This window comes from Scyliorhinus canicula, chromosome 2 (assembly GCF_902713615.1).
Source record: "Scyliorhinus canicula chromosome 2, sScyCan1.1, whole genome shotgun sequence".
In the NCBI taxonomy this organism is placed as follows: Eukaryota; Metazoa; Chordata; class Chondrichthyes; order Carcharhiniformes; family Scyliorhinidae; genus Scyliorhinus; species Scyliorhinus canicula.
The window spans coordinates 129,401,063-129,418,587 of NC_052147.1; the positions used below are offsets into that span (position 1 = coordinate 129,401,063).

At 47.1% G+C, this 17,525-nt stretch overlaps 1 protein-coding gene across 2 annotated transcripts in view; it reads right to left on the reverse strand.

Moving 5' to 3' along the window:
• Positions 1 to 10,206: 10,206 nt before the first annotated feature.
• The window catches only part of lss (lanosterol synthase (2,3-oxidosqualene-lanosterol cyclase)), a 99,163-nt gene continuing 91,844 nt past the window's right edge, over positions 10,207 to 17,525 (reverse strand). For both annotated transcript variants that reach the window (XM_038786549.1, XM_038786538.1), the window contains exon 22: positions 10,207 to 12,972. In XM_038786549.1, the coding sequence (XP_038642477.1) occupies positions 12,841 to 12,972 (132 nt within the window). In that variant the 3' untranslated portion in view covers positions 10,207 to 12,840. The remainder of the gene's footprint in view (positions 12,973 to 17,525) is intronic.

The window sequence follows — 17,525 nt, forward strand, 5'->3', positions numbered from 1 at the left end:
TAGCAACAGCAGCAGCTAACCCTTTTTAAACTTTATTGATACTAATAAAAATCGCACAATTACAAATAAATAATCAATCTGAAAATCAAACAAGCAAAGCCAATGGATGCTCACCCGTTAATCACCTACCTGCTCCTCTGTGATGTCGCACCTTGATTTTTGTTGTAGAAGGTGGAAACAGATTACAGATTACCCCCGGAATGAACACACACTGTTTCTATCCCTCGCTGTTCTAGCTGACTCTTGGAGTGAACTCCCTCCTCTGTGTTTGTATCCCCCATTGTTCTAGCCAACTCTTCTGGTCTGTGTTTTATCCCCCGCTGCTCTCGGCGAGGACAAAGGAGCCCGCTTGATTGCTCCCCCTTCCACAAACATTGACCAGCACAGTTGCGGTTGGCTGAAGGGAATTTTCTGTGCTAGAGACCGCTATGAATATGACTTGATGACTGTTCTCGCTGACTCAGAGTGTGCTCCCATTCTCTCCATGTTTTTCATCCTCTGCTCTTCTTGTTGACTCTCGGGAGTGCTCTCTCTCCACATTTCTATTCCCCGCTGCTCTCGTCCCCTCTCAGAGTGAACTCCACCTCAATCTCTCTCCACGTTTCTATTCCCTGCGTTCTTGCGCTCAAGAGTGAGCAGTTACGGGTGAGCAATAAATGCTGGTCTAACCAGTGACACACACATCCCATGGACGAATAAATTCAAAACTTGTGGTTCTTCATCGATTCGGTTTTTTTCTGTGAAATTTCAGCTTTCTTTCAGGATACCACATTGTCGAGGTTCCTCGTTCGATACAAATAGGCAGAGAATATGTCCACTGACAAACACTTGGTGTAAGATGATATTTATTCATGCATTGCAATTCTAATAATGTATCAATACTAATCAACACAATCATTTCCAGTACAGTACACAAATATATCATTATCAATATATTAGCCATATGTTATCATGTAAACTAAGTAAATCAGATTAATCATTATCTTCATTTTCTCAGTTCTAGTTCTTCCATGGCAATGAATGAAAGTAGATTTAATTGCTGTCACTATCTATCTCTGGGGATTTACACTTTCAGGTCAGATACTTCATGGTTGGCACTTACCCTCTGACAAAATATAGTTTGATAACTGAAGCAGGACCCCAAAATTTGTATGATGATTGGTCAGTGAGTCAAATGAGAACTAGAGTGCAGATTTAGCTCAGTGGGCTAGACAGCTGGTTTGTGATGCAGAACAAGGCCAGCAGTGCAAGTTCAATTCCCGTACTGACGGAGGTTATTCATGAAGGCCTCAGCTTCTCAACCTTGCCCCTTACCTGAGGTGTGCTGCTCCTCAGGTTAAACCACCAAAGGGGAATTTCCTCAAGAGGGGAAAGCAGCCTGTGGTCATCTGGGACTACAGTAACTTTACATTGACCTTGCCTAGAGCACAGAAGAATTTTGCAGACGCTAGCTAATGGGGTGGTTTGTTACCTCCAGGAGTGAAGGCATGGAAATAGGCAATACTGTGCTTACTATTGGGGATCAGGGGTTAAGGGGAGAAGGCAGGAGAATGGGGATGAGAAACATCTCAGCCATGATTGAATGGCTGAGCAGACTTGATGGACCGAAAAGGCCTAATTCTGCTCCTATGTCTGAAGGTCAATGGAACAGCTAACTTTACACCGCACCAGAGTTTGATGCTGATACCGAGAACTGATTCCTAACATTATAGATACTACAAATCAAATTGCAGCTTATAGCCCAAGCATACAGTTTGTTACAATATTAGTTAACTATCAGACAGAGAGATCAAGCGACCTTCAACTTTGAGTCCAGCGCCAGTCATCGTGGCCAAATATTTTGTATACAAGATTAAATTAAGTTAATGGGGAACAAGAGCTTTTAGCAAAAAGAAAAGTACCGGTGAGAAGCCAAAATAATAGCAAAGTTGTAATGCTTCATTACTATGTTTAACCTTTTGCATTTAAATAAAGCTAATTTCCAGAGACTATACAAACACGAGCTGCAGACACTGAAGATGCCTATTAAAGCCAAATGGAACTATTTGCAGAATATTGCAACTCTGTCTATTTGAAACTGCAGACAGTTTACTTATGCCAAGTCCATTAAGCCAGCCAACATTTAGGTGGGGCGGGACACGACGAGTCCACTTTTCCTGACAGGATAACGAGTGAATTACTAACTGAGAAATGGTATTGCCTTTCCACTGACTGGATATAGAAAAGAGAGAGTTTTAAAAATTAATTTATGGGATGTGGGTGTGGCTGGTTAGGCTAGCATTTATTGCCCATCCCTAGTTGACCTTCAGAAGGTGTTGGTAAGTTGCCGCCTTGAACCGCTACAGTCCTTGAGGTGTAGGTACACTCACTGTGCGGTTAGGGAGCGAGTTCCGGGGTGTTGCACCAGTGACAGTGAAAGAACACCTTGACCCTATTTCCAAGTCAGGGTGATGAGTGACTTGGAAGAGAACCTCCAGCTGGTGGGGTTCCCTGGTATCTGCTGCTCAATCATCTTCCTTTTGTGCCAGGTATGACTCAAATCAGCGGAGTTTTCCCCGATTCCCATTGACTCCAGTTTAGGTAGGGCTTCTTGATGCCATACTTGGCCAAATGCTGCCTTGGTGGCAAGGACAGTCACTCTCACCTCTGGCATTCCGCTCTGTTGTCCATGTTTGAACCAAGGCTGTAAAGAGGTCAGGAGCTGAGTGACCCTGGTGGAACCCAAACTGAGCGTCTGTAAGCAGGTTATTGCTGAGTAAGTGCCACTTGACAGCAGTGCTGATGACTCATTCATCATTTTGCTGATGATAGAGAGTAGACTGATAGGGCGATAATTGGCTGGGTTGGATTTGTCCTCTTTCTTGTGTACAGGACCAACCTGGGCAATTTTTCACATTGCCGGGTAGATGCCAGTGTTGTAGCTGTACTGGAACAGCTTGGCTAAGGGTGCGGCAAGTTCTGGAGCACGTCTTCAGTACTATTGTCAAAATATTGTCAGGGCCCTGAACCTTCACAATATCCAATGCCTTCAACCATTTCTTAATATCACGCGGAGTGACACGTATTGGCTGAAGACTGACATCTGTGATGCTGGGGACCTCTGGAGGAGACCGAGATGGATCATCCACTCAGCACTTCTGGCTTAAGATTGTTGTGAATGCTTCAGCTTTTGCAGATATGTGCTGGGCTCCTCCATTGAGGATGGGGATATTTGTGGAGCCTCCTCTTCGGTGAGTTATTTAACTGTCCACCATCATTCACAGCTGGATGTGGCAGGACTGCAGAGCTTAGATCTGATGCGTTCGTTGTGGAATTGTTTAGCTCTATTACTTGCTGCTAATGCAATCTGGCAGTATGCCTGGTTTTGCTCCTGGCATACTCTCCTGGACTCTTCATTGAACCAGGGTTGATCCCCTGGCTTGGTGGTAATGGTAGAATGGGGGATATGCCAGGCCATGAGGTTGCAGATTGTGGTTGAATACAATTCTGCTGCTGATGGCTCACAGTGCCTCATGGATGCCCAGTCTTGAGTTGCTAGATCTGTTTGAAATCTATCCCATTTAGCACAGTGGTAGTGCCACACGACACATGGAGGGTATCCTCAATGTGAAGACGGGACTTTGTCTCCACAATGACTGTGGTCACTTCTACCAATACTGTCATGGACAGATGTATCTGCAGCAGGGATTGGTGAGGATCCCACACCACCTGCTGCAGTCCCAGTCTAGCAGCTATGTCCTTTAGGACCCGGCCAACTCGGTCTGGGGTGATACTACCGAGCCACTCTTGGTGATGGAAATTGAAGTCCCTCATGCAGAGCATATTCTGCGCCCTTGTCACCCTCAGTGCTTCCTCCAAGTGGTGTTCAACATGGAGGAGTATTGATTCATCAGCTGATGCTGGCCGGTATGTGGTAATCAGCAAGAGGTTTTCTTGCCCATGTTTAACGTGAAGCCATGAGACTTCATAGAGTTGAGTCGATGTTAAGGACTCTCAGGGCAACTCACTCCTGACTGTGCACCACTGTGTCCCCACCTCTGCTTTCTGTCCTGCCGGTGAGACAGGGGCAGCACGGTAGCATGGTGGTTAGCATCAATGCTTCACAGCTCCAGGGTCCCAGGTTCGGTTCCCGCCTGGGTCACTGTCTGTGCGGAGTCTGCACGTCCTCCCCGTGTGTGCGTGGGTTTCCTCCGGGTGTTCCGGTTTCCTCCCACAGTCCAAAGATGTGCGGGTTAGATGGATTGGCCATGCTAAATTGCCCGTAGTGTCCTTAAAAGTAAGGTTGTTGGGTGGATACGTGGGGTTGAGTAGGGTGATCATTGCTCGGCACAACATCGAGGGCCGAAGGGCCTGTTCTGTGCTGTTCTATGTTCTATGACATACCCAGGAATGGTGATTGTGGTGTCTGGGGCATTGTCTGTAAGGTGCGACTATGTCAGGCTGTTGCTTGACTAGTCTGTGAGACAGCTCTCCCAACTTTGGCACAGCCCCCAGACGTTAGTAAGGAGAACTTTGCAGGGTCGATAGTACTGGGTTTGCCGTTGTCGTTTCCAGTACATGGTTCGATGCTGGCTGGTCCGTCCAATTTCATTCCTTTTTTGCAGTGGTTGAATACAACGGAGTGGCTTGCTAAGCCATTTCAGAGTCAACCAGATTGCTGTGGATCTAGATTCATATGTAATCCAGACCAGGTAAGGATGGCAGATTTCTTTCCCTAAAGGACATTAGTGACCCAGGTGGGTTTTTCACGACAGTTGATGCTGGTTATCATTAGACTTTTAATTCCAGATATTTTGTTGAGTTTAAATTCCATCACTTGCTGTGGTGGGATTTGAATCCGGGTCCCCAGATCAATATGCCGGTTCTCTGGATTACTAGTTCAGCAACAATACCATTATACCACTGCCTTCCCAGCCAGACAGTTAAGTCTGGGGTAGGTGCAGAAAGCATAAATTCAGAAGACTGACCAGGAAAAGCTAAAAAGAGTCTATTGGTAAGGATAGTAGGACATATTCTATAAATGTTCTTGTTATATGAAAATTATCAAGTTAAATAGTTCAGATTTGGTCATATGAGAATCCAACTAATTCATCCTGGATTGTTTTATCATTTAGTTAATTTCTTTACCAACACGCCTGCTTCTTAGAAGTTATCCATATTACGGCAACATGCAAAATTCATCACCACTCTACACCAGGGAAAGGAATCTATGATGCAAGATTTTGCTGACATGGAATTAGGCAACTAGTGAATCTTTAACAGGAGTATTGAAAACAACACAGATGGCCTGGTTTGCTATCCTAGCACATATCCTGACACATCAGAATGGAAGGAGCGATAATCAGAATACAAACAAGCACAAGGAAACTCAGATCACGCTATTTGTGAAGGTCTTCAAAAGCTCCCAAACTGAGGCCCCCTTAAGTTCAGGAATTCCTTCTAGTTAGCAGCTGAAAATCTTAAACCAAGGAGGTTGTTCAGAAAATGCATGTCCCAAGTACAGATCACCTAGAGAACAACCCTTTCCCATGCAGTGAGTCACCATGAGCTGAGTGTTTTACCCCTTCTCCCTGCTATGCTGACCTGGAATGGAAAACAGGCAGAAATGAGCTTGGAATAAGTTTCATCTATCATGTACCAGTTGCCAAAATGCCAAAAGTGTACTGGAAACTTTAATTGGGAGACTTTTCCGAAGTCTGCAGTACCATCACTATGATACAATGTACCATCAGTACTGTACAATGTATACCTATTCTAAACCAACCCTTACAAAAGGTGATTGCAATGAAATACAAACTCTGGGAACGGCTGTGGTTATTTCAGAACATGCATCTGAATCCAGGTCTTCTCCATATAGGATAATAATAAGTAACAGCACCGAGAATGCAGAGTTTGGAGAACTATGACGTCCTCAGTTACAAATAATGAGCAACCTTTCCCCTCTTGTTAAACAAAGGCAAGATTCCACAGGAAATCTGTCTTTCAGAGATCAATGTAAAGCAGTGCTTGAACCATATGTTCCCATATCAGAATAATAGCGTTTTGGAAGTTAGATTCACTTCCAGTAATTGGATTAATCATGTTTCACAAACAGCAAGTTCCAATATAGATAAAAGTGTACTTTACGGTAGGAAAAAGCAAGGACGTCACTTATTACTCAAAAGACGCAAATCTAGGTGGCGCAGAGGAATAAAGGGATTGTGGGAGTACAATAACGTCACTAAAGGTTGTGGCATAGATTAGCAAGGTCATAGAAAAAAGCAAATCATGCACTGGACTTTATTTCCAGAGGGATAGCATTGAAAAGTAGAGAAGTTATTCTAAGCCTGCACAGAACCTTGGTTAGCTTACGTGCAGTTCTGGTTGTTATATTCTAAAAAGGATATTGAGGAACAGGAGAGGGTGCACAAAAGATTTACAAGGATGATACCAGAAATATTTGGATATACATACCAGGAAAGGACTGACATCCTGGGTCTCTCAAAAAAAAAGTCTGAGGGGTGACCGAACAGGGGTGTGTAAAATTGTGGAATGGCTTGATAGAGTGGATTCAGAGAGAATGTCTCCTGTTGTGGGGAGAGCATAAGGAGGCCAACAATATAAGATCATCACAAGGAAAACTACAAAAGGAATTCGGAAGAAACTTCTTTACCCAAAGAGTGGTGCAAATGTGAAAATCGCTACAAGTGTTTAAAGTAAACAGTACAAATTAATTTAAGACAAACATATGACGGAGATGGTTATGATGATGGATCTAGATGAGGAAAGATGGAAGGAGGCTCAAGTATAAACACCAGTATGGGCCAAATGGCCTGTTTCTCGGTCAAATGCGATTCTATGTAAAGACGTATTCACCATTGATGACATTTTTGATGGTTCTCGTTTTTTAGAATTCAATAAGCTCAATGCATTTGATGACTTTCAATGCATTAACATGATGCCAAGTGGACAATCACAGTTGACAGATATTGTCAACATCATACGTTTAATGGGAAAGATTCCACAAAGCTGGCATGTGATGGTGTGTAAAAATATCAAATAATACTGTTCGGTATCATTCCCACTAGAATCTTCCAGTTAATGGGGAGGCTCCGATTTGCCCGTCTCACTCCTATTTTTGAGACTATTGTACCAACCATAACAAATGCAGATTATGAAGCTGCAGCTGCACAAATGTAACAATAGTGAAGGCAGGATCGAGTTTGGAGGTGTTTTTTCCATTCCCTCCAATTTATTTCCATTGTAAATATGGATACAACAATGATGAACTCCAACATGCCAGAAAACAAGACCATTATCAAGGTTGGTGAAAAAGCCATGTTTGTAAAGATTGCTCACAAAAAGCTACGGCACACAGTGAAAAACAAAGAACAAAGAAAAGTACAGCACAGGAACAGGCCCCCCAAGCCTGTGCCGACCATGCTGCCCGTCTAAACTAAAATCTTCTACACTTCCGGGGTCCGTATCCCTCTATTCCCATCCTATTCATGTATTTGTCAAGATGTCCCTTAAACCAGTGCTTCCAGCTTGTATGTCTGGTGTCGCAAAATTAAAGCTGATGATAATGTCCAAGGGAAAACTCCCCAAAGGGGAGTTCCAAAAAGACATTGTAACCTATGTTTATAGGAGAGGCTGGATGGATAATAGTGATTGCAAGAAAAGTATCAAAGAGCTGTGGAATTTGAGACCAGGAAGACCAGGCAAAGGAAGGGTTTGCTCACTTGGGATATGTTCAAATTTCACATTGTTGACAAAGTAGTCCATGATAGGAGATCAACTAACAGACATGCCAATTATTCCTGGAAGTCTGATGAGTTTGCTCAGCCCTAGTATATGTGTATATATAAACCCCTCAATGTCAGTATCCAAAATACGTGGAACAATTGGATGCTGGAAGGTGAACACGTTCACTTAAGGGATAACACGCAAGCACTCTCACTAGCAATATTGTGTCAATTGGTCATAGACGTGGAGAATGATTTGATTCCAATATTGCTAAAAAAAGACATTTCTAAAATCTGGGATATCGACTACATTTGATGGTACTGAGGACAATTACCCATGGACTGATGATGCTGAAGTTAGGAATGATAATGCGAATGATGATCAGGAAGAACCATACGATGGTGTTATACAGCCAGTGGATGAGATAATTGCTTGGTTATTTAGATCAGGGTTTTTAAAAGTGCAGGTCGTGATTCGCGGATGTGTCGAGGGTGGGTATCGGGAGAACCACGGAGCAAGCGGGAGGACCAAGTCACGCTACTCCTGCGTTGGTCCTGATGGCGGGAGAAGCGCGCAACGGCTGCTACCGGCTTTTAAATGGAAATATATTAAGATGTGCGGGGTGTTCCAGCCAGGAGTAGTAGCAGAGAGCAGGTCAGGTATATGCAGGGAAGAACTGGCAAATGAAAGGAGAAGTTTCAGATTTTGAAAGAGAAGAGATGGGTGAAAAATTTATTTTGAAGTTGAGACCCCAGAGTCAGTTATTAACTTAGAGCTGACTCCAAATTAAAGAGTACGCTGCTGTAGCTGACCTGTGATATCACATTAAAAATGTGCCAAAAGACCTTGAGGCTGTCAGTATTCAGAAGTAGCATCTTCCAGGAATATCCACTGTGGAGTAAAACGCGCATTTTGTTGCTATTGCCCTTTCACGACAACCTTCATGTACGAGGTTGGATCTTCTGTTTTCCTAAAGATGAATACGCCACAAAGGAACCGGCTGAAGTTGCGCGCATTGCCATCTGCTCCTGTGAACCTGATTCAAGTGAGATTTTGAGGATCAAGCAGGCTCCCCTTAAAGGTAAGCAAACATGGCGTGTGTCACGAAGGTTGGTCAGCATGGATCCCTTAGGTCGGCCAGTTGGCAAAAGTGGATCCCGGGGAAAAGAAGCTTGAACAACACTGATTTAGAGAATTGGTTTTCAAAGTGGGGGTCGTGACCCACCCAGTTTATAAAATGAGTCGCCAAAATTGATTTTGCAAAGATTCCTTGATCTTTTTTCACTAGGTCAATGAAATACATTTTCTTTCTGCAGTTCACAGCTGGACCACGAAGCAATAAACAGGTCAGCATGTCCTGCATGTACAATCAACCATGCTTAATGGAACTAGATAACATGATCATGCATCGTTCACAAGTACACTTTTGCCCAATTGACTCCAATTTTCTTTCCCTTTCTAGTAAGTTGATTCACACTCTTAATGCCACACAAGCTGCATGCAATCCATGGATCATGTTCCATGTGAAAGAGAGGGCCAGAGATGCCAATAGCTGATTAAATGACTGGCCAGGATCTCACATCTGAATTTGTCAGAAAGAACATCAGCTGCTCTACCGAGTCTATGACTGGACAGAGCAGAACTAATGCTAGCTATGAATAGAGCGCCAGCATCTCCGGTGAATAGCCTGCAAAGGAAATACTTTGGAAATGGAGACCTCTGGCCAATTTGTTTAGTAACGGCAAACGGATTTTAACTGTGTCGTACTTGCAGAAACCTTTACGATTCTAGAACGATCTGAACCTAAAATTACAAGGAAAGGGCACTGGCTTCCAAACGTCAGTGAAACTGTGGCAAGTGTGACTAAAAAGCCCAAACATGTTCCCCACAATGCTGTGGCACATCAAAGAAAACAAATGTTAGTTAAGGAAAATGCCATTGAACTGTCCAGCTTTAGTCACTTACATCTGGCTGCACTGATCCGACAGTTTTTGTCACTGCTTTCCAGAAGAGAAATTTGACATTTTGAAAAATCCCTGGGAGGTCGAAAGGGATTGACTTAAAGCTGACCACTACTGAGGAGACTGAGCTACTGCACCTAATCTATGGCAGCACTTTAAAAACATGCCACAAGTCTGTAAGGTTGTCATCATTCTGGATTAGCATTTCCCAGGTGTATCCAGTGCTGAACAAACCAAGCATTTGGTTGCTATTGCCCGTCACAATGACCTACATGTGCGGTGGTATTTTATGCTTTTACAAAGGTGAAGGCAACGCAAAAGAACTGGCTGAACTCTGCACCTGAAATGGGAGTTACCCTCTCATCCTGTGAACCCGGTTGCAATGTGATTGCGTTGACCAAACAGGCTCACACATCACATTAAGTGAATGCGGGGTGGAAGTTGGAGAAACCCAGGGCTTGACCCTGCACAGACGAGACAGAGAGAACATAAGTGAGTTGAAAAGGAAGCTGACCCAAAGTAGAAGCCAAAGCCTGAAAAGGACAGTTGTTTATTATAATAATAATAATCGTTTATTGTTACAAGTAGGCTTCAATGCAGTTACTGTGAAAAGCCCCTATTAGTTTTCCCAACAGGGGCACTTTTGTTTTGTCTGCCCTGTACCACCCTGGTTACTCTAAACCCACTCATGCTAGTGGCGTGTAACAATGAAATATACTTGAAATATATCATTTTCTTACGACACTGCCTTTTCCAAAGTGGTTTGATTGCATCTACACTGAAATTCATGGTTAGCTAGTTATTTTGTTAGGTCACGTGGTTAACCATTTGGTTAAAATGGGTTGCCTAAAAAAATGAACCTGAGGAAGGAGCAGTGCTCCGAAAGCTAGTGTTTGAAACAAACCTGTTGGACTTTAACCTGGTGTTGTAAGACTGCTTACTGTGCTCACCCAAGTCCAACGCCAGCATCTCCACATCATGAAAAAATGAAAACCATTTATTTAAATGGTGATCAGAGTGATTTCAAATAATTTCAACATAAAGTGTTGGGAGTTATTACTGTACTTGCGATTTACAGATTTAATTTAAGGACCTAGTAGTTCATTTGAGATATACCATATTAGGATTTAGATTGCATTGAACGAAACCACAAAATTGTTACAGCACAGGAGGCAGCCATTTGGTCCATTGTGTCTGCATCAGCTCTCCGAATGAGCAATCTACCCAGAATCACTGCCGCTTACTCCCCGTAACCCTATATATTCTTCCTATCCAGATAACAATTGAACTGCCTTTTGAATGCCTTGTTTGAACCTGCCTCCACCACACACACACACTCATTTCAGACCCTAACCACTCGCTCATGAGAAAGCTTTCTTCATATCATCATTGCTTCTTTTGCCAATTACCTTTAAACCCTGCACCTTCTTTTTCTGGATCCTTTCACAAGTGGGAATAGTTTTCCCACATATTGCACATTTCGTTCACAGTTCTGAATACCTGTATCAAATCTCCCCTCAGCCTGTATATAGTTAAATAAAATGAAATGAAATAAAATCCATGTAAAATGTTCGATAATTAATATCGATTATTTCATGTTTTGGATTTCACTTTATTGCATTGTGATAGTCTGTTTTGGATTTCATGCAAGATTTTAAAAGTTTGGGTCTTTGTTTCATGCTGTGTGGGCCCAATCAAGCATCTATGCCAGCCCGTTGAAAACATTGAAAACATTATTCATGGAAAAGTTGACACTTATATTTTTACCTCATTGGTCTCAAAAACTCAACTTTTTTATGGGTATATCAGATTTTGAGCTCTGGTCCTGATCGTTTAATTAATTGTTTCAGAGTGAGGGAGCATTTTGTCCAAAATGGAATGGAGCAAAATCTGAGACGAGAAAGAGGTGGTAACTGTGAATGTATATATTAAGTAGGTGCAAAGTTATCTCAGAATGAAAGACCTCAAACTAAGTATTGCTAGATTCTTCCAGTTTTAAATGCCAGTGCACTGACCTAATAAATAATTATAATCTTTATCAGTGTCACAAGTAGCCTTACATTAACACTGCAATGAAGTTACTGCGCCTGTTCAGATACACTGAGGGAGAATTCAGAACGTCCAATCCACCTAGCCTGCATGTCTTTCGGACTTGTGGGAGGAAAACGGAACGCCCGGAGGAAACCCACACAGACATGGGAAGACCATGCAGACTCCGCACAGGCAGTGACCCAAGCTGAGAATTGAACCTGTGAACTGTGAAGCAACAGTGCTAACCACTGTGCTGCCGTGCCGCCCACCTGTTGCCGTAGTGCACTTGGGTAAACTGTTAGACATTAAAGATTAATTGCTTATTGCCCTACATTAATGTTCTTTGTCCAGCTCTGTACGGCCCAGCTCTGAAAATTCAATCAAGCATATGACTTCACTGATTAAGATTTCCAAGAGAGTCAAGCTTAGAAATTGGGAAGTAAATTCCAAGACAGACAGCAAAACATTACTCTGTATCCATAGACGTGGACACAAACAAAGCTTGCTCAAGTCCCCACTTCCACAGCTATATCCCTGCAAATTCATGATTACGTGTAAATTTGTGTAAAACAGCACATGCCAAACCATAACACACTGTTGATTTACTTGGAGAGATTCCTCTGCCTCTTATCATCGGGAACAGTTCGTGCTCATTTGTCATGAGGACAGATGAGAAAGAAATAGCACTTGAACATAATAAACAGATTGGAGATACGTCAAAGAGTGTATACGAGCTCCAATGTTGTAAGCATTGGCTGAATTTCTTTCACCAAAAGGAACTGAGTTATTGTGGCTAACATAAATTAGTACAAGCGATGGCTGTGTACATTTCCAGAGAGACAAGGAGAGAATATGATGGCGAGGCAGATAGAATTGCTCTCAGAAAATGATTGGCTTCTTGGGCCTAATGGATTTTTCTTGTTCTTAAAACCGGTTCTATTCTTACACAATCGGAATTGGTATAAAGGCACATGCTGATCTATAACCCAACTGAGGAAAATGTACACACTTGACCATTCCCCACATTATTAAAAGTTAATCTGTCAGCTATCTTATTATTTGACATACTCTACCAGTAAGGATGGGTGTTGGAATATATGAACACATTTATCAGCTTCTATCATCAGAGTTTGATAGTCTGTGCACTATTAGGATAAAGTCTTGTGAATCGCCCCAGAGTCCATATGGGGAAGATATTTCTGTAGGAGGTATAGCTGATCGCACAGGTTTTATTGAATACACCAGCAATATTTTCCTGTGGGAATACAAAAGCAAGAGAGTGAAATCACAAGTTGCCGGACAGAAAAATAATTTAAAACAAGAATATGATTCATAGACTTCCATTTAAGTGATAAAGTAATGTAATAATAAACACGGATATCAGAGAAGTTTCCTTCAAAACAGGTGGATTGTAATGGGAAACTTTAATTTCAAATCTTAAACAACGCAAATGTCTTGAATGCGAGACAATTTTCTGGAACAATATATTCTTAAACCAAATACAGGATGGGCCATTTTAGCTTTGATTATGAGCAATAAACTTGAGTTAGTCAATAATCTAACAGTAAGGGAATACCTAGTTAATAGTGACAAGACATAATCCAAAATTAGACTGAAAGGGAGAAGGGGGAGTTCACAAAACAGTTTTAAATTTAAGCAAGGCTGACTTTGGAAGGATGAAGCAGGAATTTATTACAATAAGCTGGACAAGTGGGAGGTGCTCAAAGAATCGTTTGATCAAATACAAACTTTGCATATCGCAAAAGAGCAAGAGCTCTATTCATGCAATTAAACAATTCTGGACAAGAGGAGAGATTTAATTACACTAAAACGTCGTATTCAAAGGCAAAGGACAGTAGGGATGCTGCAGACTGGGAGAGATTTAAAGAACAGCATAGAGATACAAAGAAAGTAACAAAAAGTCAATATGAGAACAAAAACTGGCAAGGCATTGCAAGAACAACAAGGTTTTTTAAAAATTTGTTTTTATTCAAAATTTTACAAACCACTACAAAAAGAAATCAAAAAACATAATAATACAGTAGTCCCCCTTTATAACGCGGGTGTTGGGGTCCAAGACAGCCACCCGCGTTGTATCCGAGCCGCGGATATCCATGATGGGGGTTTTAAATTTATTTAAAAATCTATGCTAGCGCTTCCCATTGTGAGTCTACGGGGCGGGGGGAGAGGTCAGACCCCCGTAGACTCACAATGGGAAGCGCTAGCATAGATTTTTAAATAAATTTAAAACCCCCATCGTGGATCCAATTAAAATTTCAGCGGCCGGCTCACTTTGATCCGGAGAAGGAAGCTGCTCTCACTGAAATCAGCCGGCCGCTGAAATTGACACTGCCCGCTGCTCTCTCCCTCCAATCCAACTTTTAAGTTTTAATGTTTCTGATTGGAGGGAGAGAGCAGCGGGCAGTGTCAATTTCTTTTTTTTCCCTCCGGCTTGCCCCCTCTCCCCCCACATCCTCCAACTAGACCCCTCTCCCCCCACACCCTCCGAACTCGCCCCCTCTCCCCCCCAACACCCTCCGGCTCGCCCCCTCTCCCCCCACACCCTCCGGCTCGCCCCCTCTCCCCCACACCCTCCGGCTCCCCCCTCTCCCCCCACACCCTCCGGCTCGCCCCCTCTCCCCCCACATCCTCCGGCTCGCCCCCTCCCCACACCCTCCGGCTCGCCCCCTCTCCCCCCACATCCTCCAACTAGACACCTCTCCCCCCCACACCCTCCGGCTCGCCCCCTCTCCCCCCACACCCTCCGGCTCGCCCCCTCTCCCTCCCAACACCCTCCGGCTTGCCCCCTGTCCCCCCACGCCCTCCGGCTCACCCCCTCTCCCTCCCAACACCCTCCGGCTCGCCCCCTGTCCCCCCACGCCCTCCGGCTCACCCCCTCTCCCTCCCCACACCCTCCGGCTCGCCCCCTCCCCCCCTCCTCTCCCTCCCCCCCCCTCTCCTCCCCCTCCCCCCCCCCCTCTCCTCCCCCTCCCCCCCCATCCCCCAACACCCGCAGGGTCCCCCTCTCTCCCCCAACACCCGCAGGGCCCCCCTCTCTCCCCCAACACCCGCAGGGCCCTCCTCTCTCCCCCAACACCCGCAGGTCCACCCTCTCTCCCCCACACCCCCAGGGGGGTCTCCCCCACACCCACAGGGGGGTCTCCCCCACACCCGCCCACACCCGCTCCCCCCAACACCCGCCCGCCCACACCCGCTCCCCCCAACACCCGCAGGGCCCCCCTCTCTCCTGCAACACCTGCAGGGGGGTCTCCCCCACACCCGCCCCCCTCCTCTTCCCCCCCCCCAACACCCGCCCCCCTCCTCTTCCCCCCCCAACACCCGCCCCCCTCCTCTTCCCCCCCCCCCACACCCGCCCCCCCCCTCTCCCCCCCCCCCCCCCCACACCCGCAGGGCCCCCCCTCTCTCCCCCAACACCCGCAGGTCCACCCTCTCTCCCCCACACCCCCAGGGGGTCTCCCCCACACCCACAGGGGGTCTCCCCCACACCCACAGGGGGGTCTCCCCCACACCCACAGGGGGGTCTCCCCCACCCCCCCCCCCTCCCCCCCCCCACCCCCCGCCCCCCTCCTCTCCCCCCCCACACACCCGCCCCCCCTCTCCCCCCCCCCAACACCCGCCCCCCTCCTCCCCCCCCCCCCCAACACCCCCCCCCCCCCCCCTCCCCCCCCCCCCAACACCCGCCCCCCTCCTCTCCCCCCCCCCCCCAACACCCGCAGGTCCACCCTCTCTCCCCCACACCCACAGGGGGGTCTCCCCCACACCCACAGGGGGGTCTCCCCCACACCCACAGGGGGGTCTCCCCCACACCCACAGGGGGGTCTCCCCCACACCCACAGGGGGGTCTCCCCCACACCCGCCCCCCTCCTCTCCCCCCCCCAACACCCGCCCCCCTCCTCTCCCCCCCAACACCCGCCCCCCTCTTCTCCCCCCCAACACCCGCCCCCCTCCTCTCCCCCCCCCAACACACGCCCCCTCCTCTCCCCCCCCAACACCCGCCCCCCTCCTCTCCCCCCCAACACCCGCCCCCCTCCTCTCCCCCCCAACACCCGCCCCCCCCTCCTCTCCCCCCCCCAACACCCGCCCCCCTCCTCTCCCCCCCCCAACACCCGCCCCCCTCCTCTCCCCCCCCCAACACCCGCCCCCCTCCTCTCCCCCCCCCAACACCCCCCCCCCCCCTCTTCTCCCCCCCAACACCCGCCCCCCCCTCGGCAGTGTCAATTTCAGCGGCCGGCTGATTGTTTCAGTGAGAGCAGCTTCCCTCTCCGGATCAAAGTGAGCCGGCCGCTGAAATTGACACTGCCGGCTGCTCTCTCCCTCCAATCCAACTTTTAAGTTTTAATGTTTCTGATTGGAGGGAGAGAGCAGCCGGCAGTGTCAATTTCAGCGGCCGGCTCACTTTGATCCAGAGAGGGAAGCTGCTCTCACTGAAATAATCAGCCGGCCGCTGAAATTGACACAACTGACAGTTGGGGTCCATAAGCCCCCCCGCGGTATATCGCGAACCGCGGTATTGCGGAGCGCGGTATAACGGGGGACTACTGTAATAAAGAAAAGCGAAGTAACAACTTAATGCAAGGTGGGGTATCTGCCCTTTACAAGCAAAATCCATCCACCACCCCACCTCCCTCCCCCCCCCCCTGGTTTGCTGCTGCTGTGACCTCCACTTAAAGTTCCGCAAGAAAGTCAAGGAACGGTTGCCACCGCCTGGAGAACCCCTGCAACGACCCTCTTAAGGCAAACTTTATCCTTTCCGAACTTAGAAACTCAGCCATGTCACTGACCCAAGTCTCCACACTTGGGGGTTTCGGGTCCCTCCACATTAACAAGAGCCGTCTCTGGGCTACCAAGGAGGCAAAGGCCAGGATTTCAGCCTCTTTTGACTCCTGCACTCTCGGATCTTCTGACACCCCAAATATCGCTAACCCCCAGCTCGGCTTTACCCAAGTGTCCAAGACCTTGGACATAGCCTTTGCAAAGCATCTCCAAAATTCTGTAAGTGCCGGGCATGCCCAAAACATATGGACATGGTTTGCTGGGCTCCCTGAACACCTCACACACCTGTCCTCCATCCCAAAGAACTTGCTCATTCTCGCCACTGTCATATGCACCCGGTGCACCACCTTAAACTGAACCAGGCTAAGCCTGGCACAAGACAAGGAGGCATTGACCCTGCCCAGGGCGTCTGCCCACAGGCCCTCATCCAGCTCCTCCCCCAGCTCCTCCTCCCACTTGCCCATCAGCTCTTCCACTGATGCCTCCTCTGCCTCCTGCAGCTCCTGGTATATGTCTGATACCTTTCTGTCCCCTACCCAAACGCCCGAGACCACCCTGTCCTGTATCCTCCGGGCCGGGCCAGAAATACCCCCACCTGCTTCCTCACGAAAGCCCGGACCTGCAGGTACCTGAAGGTATTCCCTGGGGGCAACCCAAATTTCTCTTCCAGCGCCCTCGGGCTGTCAAAAATCCCGTCAATAAACAAGTCCCCCATCCTTTAATACCTGCTCTGTGCCAACTTAGGAACCCACCGTCTATTCTACCTGGAGCGAACCCGTGATTGTTCCGTATAGAGGTCCAGACTGAGGCCCCTACCTCCCCCCTGTGCCGTCTCCACTGACCCCAGATCCTCAATGTCGCCATCACCACCGGGCCCGTGGTGTACCGTGTCAGCGGGAGCGGCAGCGGTGCCGTTATCAATGCCCCCAGGCTAGTATCCCTGCAAGATGTCTCCTCCAACCGTTTCCACACACACCCCCCCCCCCCCCCCCCCTCTACTACCCATTTCCGAAT